The 13,552-nt window shown below is 38.7% G+C and overlaps 1 protein-coding gene across 8 annotated transcripts in view; it reads right to left on the bottom strand.

Annotated features, from left to right (window-relative positions):
* The window catches only part of fbxo9 (F-box protein 9), an 80,812-nt gene that overhangs the window by 46,825 nt on the left and 20,435 nt on the right, over positions 1 to 13,552 (bottom strand). For 3 of the 8 annotated variants that reach the window (XM_048530367.2, XM_048530362.2, XM_048530365.2), the window contains 2 exons: positions 12,252 to 12,410; positions 7,864 to 7,921 (listed from right to left, as the gene is read on the bottom strand). In XM_048530367.2, the coding sequence (XP_048386324.1) occupies positions 7,864 to 7,921; positions 12,252 to 12,410 (217 nt within the window). Of the gene's footprint in view, positions 1 to 3,814; positions 3,898 to 7,863; positions 7,922 to 12,251; positions 12,431 to 13,552 lie in introns of those variants that run through there. The other 5 variants (XM_048530364.2, XM_048530368.2, XM_048530366.2 and 2 more) reach the window with 3 other exon arrangements.

The raw sequence follows: 13,552 nt of genomic DNA on the forward strand, positions 1-13,552 counted from the left end.
CAAAACAATAAGGAATTGTCAGGTGCAAATATATCCTGAAGAGAAAGTTCCTCAAGTTCTCCATCCTATGATGCCATTGCCTTGCCCAGGAGTAGAACAAGGAGGTAGGTCCTGAATCCATAGATATTGGAATGGGAATTGAACCAAGCTTGGTTGACATCAACCTGACTAGTCAATTGAACTAACAGCGTCCGCTCTTGAAACTGGTATTGGTTTGACAATATACAGTTTACATGGCTGTTGCAGTCCAGAGCTATGGATCGCAATGGCAAAGGTGCCAACTTATTTCCATCATAACATTGATATTAACATTACTAACAAAACACTGTGGACTCAGAAATGGAACATAATTGATGACCAACGACTTTTGTTTTTTAAGATATTGATACCTCATAGACAGTGTGGAAAACCCTTACACCATTCTATACTATGACTTCTAAAAGGCTTTTGATAGTTTCACACACATGGCTATTAATTGAAGTCAGAGGTGTGGCAGTTCCAGTTGCCCTGAGAACGATAGAGAAATTAGCTACAGATTAAAAAATGACAGATATTTGACGGAAGAGTCATAGAGATGTATGGCATGGAAACAGACTCTTCGGTCCAATTCACCACGCTGTCCAGATATCATAAATTAATCTAGTTCCATTTGTCAACATTTGGCCCATATCCCATTAAACCTTTTCTATTCGTATACCTATCCAGATTCTTTTAAATGTCGTAATTGTACCAGCTCCACCACTTCCTCTGGCAGCTCATTCCATATGTGCATTACCTTCTGAAAAAGTTGCCACTGAGGTCTGTTTTAAATCTTTTCCCTTTCATCTTAAACCTACCCTCTCTAGTTTTGAAGTCCCCTACCCTCGGAAAGGACCTTGGCTATTCACTCTATCCATGCCCCTCATGATTTTATAAACTTCTATAAAGTCACCCCCTCAGCCTCCGACATTCCAGAGAAAATAGCCCCACCCTATAGCTCAAATCCTCCAACTCTGGTAACACCCTTGTAAATCTTTTCTGAACTCTCTTCAAGATTTACAACATCCTTCTTATAACAGGGAGACCAGACTGCACGAAGCATTCCAAAAGTGGTATAACCAATGTCCTGCACTGTTGAAACATGACCCACCCAACTCTCATATTCATTGCACTGACCAAAAAAGGCAAGCATGCCAAAAATATTGCTGGAGAAGCTCAGCAGCTCTGGCAGCATCTGTGAAGAGAAATCATAGTTAACGTTTTGGCTCTAGTGACCCTTTCTCAGAGTTCTGAGGATTTTTGATTTACAGCATTTGCTGTTTGTTCAGCCTTTTTCACTATCCTGCATACCCGTGACTCCACTGTCAAGGAATATGAACCCGCACCCCAAGGTCTTTTTGTTCAGGAACATTTCCCAGGACCTTACCATTAAGTGTATACGTCTTTGATAAGCCTTTCCAAAATGCTGCATCTCACATTTATCCAAATTAAACTCCATCTGCCACTCATCAGCCCATCTGATCAAGGTCCCGCTGTACACTGAGGTAACCTTCAATGTCCAGTACACCTCCAATTTTGGTGTAATCTGCAAATTTACTAACCATGCCTCTGATGTTCATATCCAAATCATTTAGATGAATGACAAAAAGCAGTGGGCCAGCACCGATCCTTGTGGCACACCGCTGGTCACAGGTCTCCAGTCAGAAAAGCAACCCTCCACCATCACCCTCTGTCTCCTACCTTCAAGCCAGTTTTAGGACCATAAGACGTAGGAGTGGAAGTAAGGCCATTCAGCCCATCAAGTCCACTCTGCCATTTAAATCATGGCTGATGGGCATTTCAACTCCACTTCCCTGCACTCTCCCCGTAGCCCTTGATTCCTTCTGAGATCAAGAATTTGTCAATCTCTGCCTTGAAGGCATCCAATGTTCCGACCTCAAAATGGCTAGTTCTCACTGCATTCCACGTGATCTAACCTTGTTAACCAGTCTACAATGCGGAACCTCGTCCAACACCTTACCGAAGTCCATATTAATCACCTCAACTGCTCTGCCTTTGTCAATCCTCATCAGTCATGCAAAAAGAGTTTGGTGGTTTTGTTTGGGGATGGGCATTGAAACTCAGGGCTTGGTCATATAGCTTAATGCTTGCTCCTGCTCTTAACTCCTGTCACTGATATACATTGGAGGGATTTACTAGCTGGATCTCAGCCTGTTTAGTCTCATTATGAATCGCGCTTTCCCAGCTATTAGGTCCTGCAGTGGAACTTGAATCCTGAGCTTCTGGCTCAGAGGTGGGGATGCTATCCAATGCAGGACAATGCTCCTCTTTTCCAATTCTAATAATGAAAATAATATATCAAATTACTTTTGGAGCTGATTTCTAAAATGAATATTCAGGGATTTTACAATTTTATAAATTAATTATTCTTATCTCATTCCTTAAGACTGGAAGCCCAGTAGTTAAAATTGGTGCCTCACAGCACTACGGACCCGGGTTCAATTCCAGTCTTGGGCATCTGCCTGTGTGGATTTTGCACATTCTCTCCTAGTCTGCGTGGGTCTCCTCTCAGTCCAAAGATATGCAGATTAGGTGGATTGGCCATGCTAAATTGCCCACAGTGTGCAGGCTGGGTGGATTAGACAGGGGAAATGTAGGGTTACAGGGACAGAGGGTGGGAGTAGGGTGTGGGTTGCCCTTCAGAGGATCAGTGTGAAACCGATGGGCCAAATGGCCTGCTTCCACAGGAAATAGCAAATTTTTAAGCTTCCTCAGAAGAGAAATTTTAATTAAGAATGCAAAATTAATGTAACAATTATGCATAAACTAATTTTAGATAATGGCTAACAAATGTGACTTTTTCTATTTACCACTTGCTATAGGACGTCCTGAGATAGTGACAGATGCTACGTAAATACAGTTTTTGCTTTCTTGTATGAAATAAAAGCAATATGTAAACTATTGCAATTGTAAACCAAATGAAAACATATTTGAATACTCAACGGTAATTTCGCAAGTTCATTTGTATTTTAAGCAATCATCTATCTTATTTTTATTTAGCACCTCAAATATTTTGCTGTATGCGAAAGACTGCTGAAACTCCTTTGTAATACTAACAAAGCAACAAGTTTGTAAGTCAACAACTATCATTGGAAAATCTATTTGTCAAAGCACAAATTATATTTCTGCACTTGAAGTGAAATAATTATAAAGTAATATTATCGTGGGCCCAAACTCAAGACTGTTAGTGATAGACTTTGTGAAGAGTATCACAGGAGATAGTGAAAAAGTGGGTAAATGGAGATGGTACACAGATCAGCCATCATCTTTCAGAACAGTAAAAGAAGCTCCGTGGTCTACATCTGTTTGGTTTTTTTAAAAAAAATAGACCTTTGCAATGAGGATGTCAGAAATGTGAAATGGATGATGTTTGCCTTCTAGGTATCAGCAGATCATTAATATCACACATTAAAACTAAACTCCTTTGGCACCATATATCTTAAACACAATGTTTAAAGGAACACCTAGTAATATGGCATTGTCTACAATTGGTCTTGAAAAATCGGGAAATGCCAGACTTGTTGTTAACAACTTACTTTATATTAATTTTCCACAATAGAGGTTGACAATGAAGTACAACAAAACAATCAATGTCACTCCACTATTTAAGATGGGTACGGTAGATACATTATGAAATTATAAAGGCTATTAATCTATCATCTTTTGGGAAGTTACCAGAATTTATTAATCAAGACAGATGGCTTAAAGTTCAGGATGTCAATAAACTGGTCAGGGAGAATAAGATCTGAAAAAGGCCACTGATCTGATCACTTACGTGTTTCACTGTTGATGGATGTTGCCTGACCTATGAGTATTTCCAGCATCTTCTGTTTTCTTAAAACAATAGGCTATGACTACCTAAAGTTGTTAGAATTTATGAGGTGGTAATTAATACAGCAGAAAAAAGAGTTGTTAACATTTCAGAAAACGCAGGCTCAATGGGCTGAAAAATCTCTTCTTTACTAAATGTTTCTGAATGTAATTGCAGATGCTGAAAGATGCATCTGGAGCCAATCTTTATACAGTCTAAGTAAGCGTTTATAATTACCGGTATTTATTTATAGTTGAATTGCATTCACAAAATTCTGACTTGAAACAGTGGCTGTGTTATTGAAAATTGAAACTTTAAGTGAAATAATTTTAAGCGAATAAGAAATTCCAAAAGAAATCAACAATAAAACAGTATTTAGGTACCTTCGGACATTTCTTACCCAGAAAAAAAGCAATTTACAGGTTGAAGTACTGTACCATATGTGTAGAATGTATATTCTTCACAAAAATACTTGCAAATAAAATAAATGAGTAAGTATAAAATTAACACCATATAGTTAAGTACTTTAGGACCACCCTCAGCAGAAAATGACTTTAAAACATTTAGTTGAAATAGTACACATTCCTAAATGCCTGAATTCATAAGTAAATTAATTTATAAAATAAAGTAAAAACTTGGAAGAAACACAATTAAAATGTAAATACTGTAAATTGTTAAAAATACACTCATCTGAAATTTTACTTGACCAAGCTCGATCTAGTGCCCAACCCTGATCAATTCAGGTCACTATCTTCAGAATCACTGCACCAATCATCTTTGTGCCAATAGGTGGTGCCTAGGTCCTCCTTAAGAGTTCGGACTGGGAGCCAGAACAGAGATTTAGTGTGTCAAATCCCTGGTGCTGGTAACTCTAGCTTCCTGCCCTTGGTCCCGCTATAGAGGGCGAGGGAAGGGCAAAAAAGTGACTTGAGTGCAATGGTGGTAATGGGAGATTGGTTCCTACATTGTACATGACGTTTCTGGAGTGGAGCAGTCCCAAGTAATGTCAATGAGAGCTGGGTAAAAGTCGAGAGCAGGTAGACCACAGAATAAGACGTGTGTCAAACCACATTTGACTTCAACGTACTGCATTAAGCAGACACACTGGCACTATTTTCTTAACAGCATTAAAACAAAAAGCTTTGACATGGTGCACAAAAAAAGCATGGGTGATGTGAGAAAAAATTTCTTCACACCTCAAGTAGTTAGATAGAATTGTCATCCTTGGAGATTTCAATGACAGCATTAGAAAGGAAGCCCACCTCTAGAAAGGAACTGTTAGAAAGGAAGGACTCATTAACTGTAACTCCAACAGCATTGTCCTGATCACCAGATGTGCAGAATACCAGCTGGTCGTCACTAGATATTCCATGAAAAAGACAAATGCATCACTTTTTTCGGCATATATTGCACCTAGCTTTGTATCATCAGTGAACTTGGCTGCATTATTTTCATAATTCCAAGAGAAGTGACACAGTGATTGAGCAGTGAAAATTATGTCCAAAGCACAGGCACTTGATAGGCTATGTCAATTCTGAGACCAAAAGGTTGTCCTTACCACTCAAGCGATTACCAGTGCTGTATAGACCACCATCTTTTCAAATGCCAACAAAGCAGATGAAGACAAAGAACAGTTCAGTAAAGAACTCAACGCTCAACAGCATCAAGAGCCAAACAGACTAGCAAACTTCCAATAAGAGACAAAGAGAGAACACGTCAAAACATTCTGAAAAGCATAATACAATCATCAGTGAGGATGTGTTTGAGGATATCCTCCCAATTCCCCAAAGATGATACTGGACTCCTAGATATTGTGTGCCAGAAGTTGGAGACACTATTAGACACTTGAATAATGAAAAGCACCAGGAGTAGTCAGGTTTCCGGAGAAAATTTACAAACTTTGAGAAGAGTTTACTTGTCACCTCCATCAACTGTTCCTGGAAATCTGGGACAAAGAAGAAATCCCTGCCAATCTCAGGGATGCTCCCATTGCCAACGTCATCAAAAAAGGTGACAAAGTGAATTGTGGGAAGATCACTGTACAAATCTTTGCTGGGAGCTTTCTCCTAGTACCAAAAGGAAATCCTTTCTGAAGGCCAGCGTGGCTTCTGACCAAACCGTGCAACTATGGACATGATTTTCACAGCTCAGTTATTCTGGCACTTCTCTTGCAGTTATGAAAATAATGTATCCAAGTCCACTGATGATACAAAGCTAGATGCAATATTTGCTGAAAGGAAGACAAAGAAATCGTGAAAAGATATAGACGGGTTAAGTAGGTGAAGAGATGGCTGATTGTGTATAATGTGGAAAAGTGTGAATTCATTCATTTGGGTAGTCAGAGTAGAAATGTAGCATATTTTTAAAGAAGCTTTGAAATGTTGATGTTCAGAGATTCAGTTGTACTATATAAGGAACACAATGTTAGTATTCATGTACAGAAGTTAAGAAAGAAAGAAAATAACATGTTGGTCATTATTCAAAGAATTTGATTACAGGAAACAGAAGTTTTGCTATAAACAAACAGGGTTTTGGTGAGATCATACTTTTGTCTCTCTATCTGTGAAAGGATACGCTTGTCATGGAGGTGGTAGAGAATTTGAACAAATTGGGTCTGTACTCGGTGGAGTTCAGAAGAATAAAAAGTGATTTCATTAAAACAGGCAAGATTCTGAATGGAATCTGAGTGGACTTGACAGGATGGGCAGTGGAATGCTTTCCTCTTTGCTGGGGAGACTAGAATGGGGGTGGTGGGGTAAAGCTTTAGGATAAAGGGATTGATTATTTCAGACTGACATAGGAAAAAATTCTTCACTAAAAGGGTTGTTCATCTTTGGTACTGTCTCTCCTAGTGTGTTGTGGATGCTCCACCATTGAGTGTATCTTTAAATTCATGGAATTTTTTTCCTAACTTCATTCTTAACTGTGTGTGACCCTACATCTCAAGGGTACAGTGATTCATGAAAGCAACTCACCACCATGTCCTCCAGGACAATTAGGAATTTATGATAAATGCTGTTTTAATGCTGCATGGCTGTCACTCTGGCCAGTAATTCCCACATCGAATGAGTAAATAAAATAAAAAAATTCAAGTCTGAAATATACTGATTTTTGATCTCTCAGGTAATCAAGGAATACAGTAAGATAAATTACTGATCCTATATGGTCTTGCTGCATGAGGGCCATTTGGTTTACTCCTCCTTTTATTTCTTATTCAAGAAATCAATAAGGTAAAGAGAGAGTAAAAATATTTTCTACAATGGTGAGTCTCAGAAAAGAAGTCAGAATCTTACAGTTAGAGGCTGCTCATGGGTAAAGTTAAGAAACACTTCCTTTCACAAAAAGTAGGGAATCTGAACTCTCTCTCCCAACAATACTGAGGCTAGGATAATATTAGACTACAAAACTACGATTTACAATTTTTCATGAAAAAGGTATTGTGTTTTATGCAGCCAAACTGAGTGGATGAAGTTAATTCATTCATCTAAAATGAGAAATCTGAAGCAGTGAGACCATCGAGTCAAGTCTGAAATCACCAAAGTACATGCACTTCGTTCCATAAAAAATGTGTGTTTGGTCAACGTATTCTCCACACTGTATCAGTGGGTTTGAGAGTGAGAACTTTGGACGTGTGTGAAAGCACCAATCGGTGCATAATTTATTATTTTACCTAGATTGGTTTAAGCATAATAAATCTACCTCCTTGCTTTGTCAAAACTCAAGATAAACTGCCCTATGCTTCTTTTATGATAACATTATGCAAAGAGTTTAAGTACTCACTGAAATGGCAAGTATATCCTTTTCAAACAAAATAAATCCTGTTGCAGTCAAACAAGGAGGGGAGCAATTTGACCTTTCTTCACCTGATTGTAACTACATCTGGCAAAAATAGCTGGAAACATTATATAAAATCTGCATGGCAATCTGAACTACTTGGTCCTTCAGAAGTTAGGGAAAACAAACATGGTGGCCCCTTTATGGTTTAAAACACAGCTTACAGACATATAGATTACCTTCATAGACTGCTCCGTTCTGTTCTTGTTCAACTGCTTTCAGGAACAGTTCTTTGGCCTGCAATGTACATATGCACGCATGTCAGTTAATACACTTGTGGGCAACGTTTGGAAGCAATACAATAATACTTGGCAAGAAATGGCCGAGAGTTCAGATTGGGCTGCAAGGTTTGTCTGTAACATGAAGCCAAGAGATTATTCAAATTTCTTTTGCATTTCACAACCAGTTCATTTCTGGTTTTTCAAGATATTGATAACTGCTATTGTTGAAATAGTTAATCATTAATGCTGATATTCACTCTGGGCACAAGAACAGAATTAAAAATATGTCTTAGTTGAGAAATGAGCTATTTTTAATGTTTCTGATTGCTTGCGATATCAAATGCAAAGAAGTCATAATGTTTTCATCTTTCATACTGAAATCAACAGTGCTAATGCCTCAATCATCATCTGCTTCCAATCCTGACTAGTCCTTAAGCTTCTGACGCTGAAATATATAGTTTATCTCCCCCCTGATTTTGTAATTACAATGGGTCAGAACCACAAATCACTCTCAAACATATTGAACTTTTGGGCAAGATGTGTTCTATTTCAACTACCAAGCCAAGCCACGCCTGGCTGATGATGCAACCTTGAAGTGTGGAATTCACAGTGTGAGTTCCTTGGAATGCTGCACCCTATAATGTGCCAAGGAAGCTTGAAGGCAGAAGGCAAACATTTCCTGTGGTATTCCAGACTAGGGACAGGAGTTGAAAGACATATTTGTTTCTCACCCTTCCAGGAAAATACAAAGCTTGGTTAAAAATTAACTGCAACCTCTGGACTGTATGTTAGCTTGCTAGTGCGTTGTGAAGGTCACAGCTTGAGGACAGGCATTAAATGCCAGTGCATTGCAGGTAAAAAAGGAAAACATGTTGTCTTGTTCTAAGCACTGCAAGCCAGCCACTACTGAAGTGAAACAGAGCACAAGAATCTCAGCTATCCTGCAAAGATGACCATGAGATGCAGGGGCAAAACTAGACCATTTGGCCCATCGAGTCTGCTCCTCCAATCACAAATTATGAGTGATCCATAAGCCTCAATTCCATGTTCCTGCCTTTTCTCCACGACTCTTCAATTCCTTATTGATTATAAATCTGTCTATTTGAGTCTTGAATTCAGTCAATGAATCAGCCTTTACAGACCCCTGTGGTTAAGAATTCCAATTTCTGGGCCCTCAGAGGAGAAATCCTCCCCATCTGTCTTAAATGGGCAACCTCTTACTCTGAGGTTTTGCCCTCTTGGTTCAACATTTTGCACAGCATCTATCCTGTCAAGCCCACTAAGAGTCTTGTGTATTTCAACACAGTCACTTGTCACTATTTTATGCTTCAATGTGTACAGGCCCAATCTACTCAATCTCCCATCGTAACAAAATCCCTCCATACCCAGAATCAACCTCTGAGTCTTCTTGGGATGAATACCTCCAATGTAGCGTGCTTTTCTTTAGGTAAAGACCAAAACTGCGGAATCAAAGGTTATGGAGATAAGGCAGGAACAGGATACTGATTGTGGATGATCAGCCATGATCATAATGAATGGTGGTGCTAGCTCCAAGGGCCAAATGGCCTACTCCTGCACCTACTGTCTATTGTCTAAAACTTTTCACAGTATTCTATGTGTGGTCAGAGTGATGCTTTGCATCGTTTTAGGAGCTCTTTATTACTATACTCCAGACTTTTATACTGACACAAAGACCATCATTCTAATTACCTTCCCGTATTACCTGCTAAAATTGTATGCTAACGTTTTGTGATTTATCCACAAACATGCCAAATCTCTGTGCTGCAACTTTCTCCAATTAAATAATATTCAGCTCTATGCTGCTTGCCAAAGTGCATAAGCTCACACAGGAGTTGAAAGACATATTTGTTTCTCACCCTTCCAGGAAAATACAAAGCTTGGTTAAAAATTAACTGCAACCTCTGGTCTGTATGTTAGCTTGCTAGTGCGTTGTGAAGGTCACAGCTTGAGGACAGGCATTAAATGCCAGTGCATTGCAGGTAAAAAAGGAAAACATGTTGTCTTGTTCTAAGCACTGCAAGCCAGCCACTACTGAAGTGAAACAGAGCACAAGAATCTCAGCTATCCTGCAAAGATGACCATGAGATGCAGGGGCAAAACTAGACCATTTGGCCCATCGAGTCTGCTCCTCCAATCACAAATTATGAGTGATCCATAAGCCTCAATTCCATGTTCCTGCCTTTTCTCCACGACTCTTCAATTCCTTATTGATTATAAATCTGTCTATTTGAGTCTTGAATTCAGTCAATGAATCAGCCTTTACAGACCCCTGTGGTTAAGAATTCCAATTTCTGGGCCCTCAGAGGAGAAATCCTCCCCATCTGTCTTAAATGGGCAACCTCTTACTCTGAGGTTTTGCCCTCTTGGTTCAACATTTTGCACAGCATCTATCCTGTCAAGCCCACTAAGAGTCTTGTGTATTTCAACACAGTCACTTGTCACTATTTTATGCTTCAATGTGTACAGGCCCAATCTACTCAATCTCCCATCGTAACAAAATCCCTCCATACCCAGAATCAACCTCTGAGTCTTCTTGGGATGAATACCTCCAATGTAGCGTGCTTTTCTTTAGGTAAAGACCAAAACTGCGGAATCAAAGGTTATGGAGATAAGGCAGGAACAGGATACTGATTGTGGATGATCAGCCATGATCATAATGAATGGTGGTGCTAGCTCCAAGGGCCAAATGGCCTACTCCTGCACCTACTGTCTATTGTCTAAAACTTTTCACAGTATTCTATGTGTGGTCAGAGTGATGCTTTGCATCGTTTTAGGAGCTCTTTATTACTATACTCCAGACTTTTATACTGACACAAAGACCATCATTCTAATTACCTTCCCGTATTACCTGCTAAAATTGTATGCTAACGTTTTGTGATTTATCCACAAACATGCCAAATCTCTGTGCTGCAACTTTCTCCAATTAAATAATATTCAGCTCTATGCTGCTTGCCAAAGTGCATAAGCTCACATTTTCCTCACATTAGATTGTCCAGGGTTTGCCCACTCGCTTAACCTGTCTATATCCCTCTGTAGATTTTTTGTGTCATCCCCACAACTTGCCTTTCCACCCATTTTTGTATCAGCTGTAAATTTAGCTGTAGTACATTCACTTTCCTCATCCAAATCAATAATACATAGTAATTAATTGTCGTCTCAGCATTGATGCACTCTAGTAGTTCCAGATTGCTGTCCGGAAAATACCCCTCTTATCTCAACTCTCTGCATTCTACTAGTTAGCTAATCCTCTGTCCATGCTATTAAACTACCTAAACATGATGGACTCTTATTTCATTAAGTAGTCCTTACATGTAGTACTTTATCAAATGTCTTTTGGAAATCCACAACATATTACATTTACTGGTTCCCCTTTATCTATCCTGCTTATTATCCAAATCCAAAAATCCACTCCTTAACTATAATGCCAACGGTACTAAGAACGTAATGGTCACAACTAACCCTAGTCTACTCTTTATAGAACTCAGAGGTTGATCTATATATCCTTTTTCCAAAAAAAATTCTTTTAGACTTGTCTCTCATTTCTAATGTGGGTTTTGCTATGTTTTTTTTCTTATGTTTACAAACTAATGCACTCATGTTTTAGTTAACTTGAGAAAGTCTGGTTAAATTGACTCGTTTAAAATATAAATTAAGTTGATCTTGGAGAAAGACATTCACGAGGAAAGGAATCCTTTTAAAGTCACCTTGTTGCAACCAAATCTGTAGTGGGGGAAAAAAAAATGAAAAAAGGGAGCCAGTTCATCCTTCCTCACCTAGGAATTTGATAATTTGGGGTATCCTGCCCAGAACCATAATAAATTAGGAAATATCACCTGGGGATTGGTTGTAACAATACCTCCAATCTCAGTGCTTCTTACAGGTTCCTCTTCTGGTCACTTGGCCCTACTTACACCTAAACTCCCAAAAACAGCCAACTCTTAAGCAGTTTACCTCCTACCTGGTCACCACACTGTTATGTTGTGAATAGTTCTGTAGATATTATTTATGATTCACTTTGTTTAGACACGGGTTCTTTCAAAGTGGCTTTCTTCACAACTTCTTTTAGATGCCCACGTTTGGTTACCTACCCACTTCAACTAAGCAATTTCTAAACGTCATTTCCTCTTGACATCTATCAAGTCACAGCCACTTAGCCCTGCCCAGTTCTTCCAGAAATAAAGACATGCATAATTAATGCTACACTGAACAATGGATTATATCAAGGATGAGAAAATAAAAAGATTTTTTGTTTGTTCTTAGTGGTTACTATTTCCAGACTCAAGGCAATTAGGCATGAAATATATCATAATGATTACAATAATTACCTTTTCTTCACGAGCAAGCTCCTGTTTCCCTTTTATACCTGAAGATTTGGAAGGAGGTTTCTTGCCAGAGACTTTACCAAGCTGCATGTCAGATCCACTGGAGCTTCCATTTGGATTTAGTTCAGACATCCATTGAGCTCGAAACACATCAAGTTCCTCCTCGAAAATAACAGGGACACCTTCATATAAATATTAGGCACAATTTACCTATGCCATAATTAAACCTGGACTCCCAAATTTGAGAAAAAAAACTTATTTATTATCTACTGGTTGCTTGATTCTCTAATGGTAAAATGTACTTCATGACAAAACTTTCATATTCATATAGCTCAGGACTATACAATTAGCTCCAAACATTCGCCCCATAGGAATGTACATCTTTTCCTTCTGCTGTATATTGACAATTTCAGTTTCATGATGCAAGTTGAAAAGACTGTCTCATTAATGCGATTCATTGAAGGTACTGCACTCTAACAGCGATAAGTGCAGACTGCACACACTGAACCTTTATTTGTGATATGCAGACTAATCATAAATGAAGAGACATGTCATGTAATCACAGGAAGCATGTTATTGCAAAAGCAACATGAAATAATTCAGGGTGCATCAGCCACTATTTTCTATGTGGGTGCACAACTGTGGTACTAGAATCCAGCCAACATGAAGGAAAACAAAACGAAACATGAGGCAACACCAATTAGCATCTCACTGGCTCTACAACATAAAATCAAATGTTTCAGTTGGGACCTTTAACAATGCAGTTGAGTTAAATACGTAATATATCTTGCTGGGTCATAAATATGACTGACCATGGGAGCTAAATGTGAAGGAATTCTGAGATACAGTAATGCTTTAGAAATTTAATCAATCTAACACATTAATATCAAAACTTCTGTAACACCCTGCCAGCACTAACAAAATAGAAGTCATGATGACTGACATCGCTCTGATCTGCCCCAGCATCCATTCATCTGATTTGGGATTAGTAAATGTTTTCACCTGTTACTGGTCACATGTCTGTTTTGATTACGTGTTACATTTTGAACTGTTGCTCTGCGATAAATTATTTGTTAATCCTCGACCCTTTTGGATAATCAGTGACCCTTTATTCAAATTTACATGCTTTAAAAGTGAAATAATAGTGGGTGTCACTTCAAAACTGGAATTCTTTCATAAGCTTAAAGATGTTTATCAAGATTATCCTCTGCCTCCTCTTTTTAAGAGAAATGGCCTATAGTCAGTTCAAGCCTTGTGCAGGTATAGTATCTCGGCTCTATATCATTCCAGTAAACAATTTATTG

The sequence above is a fragment of the Stegostoma tigrinum genome, chromosome 4 (assembly GCF_030684315.1).
Source record: "Stegostoma tigrinum isolate sSteTig4 chromosome 4, sSteTig4.hap1, whole genome shotgun sequence".
Lineage (NCBI taxonomy): Eukaryota > Metazoa > Chordata > Chondrichthyes > Orectolobiformes > Stegostomatidae > Stegostoma > Stegostoma tigrinum.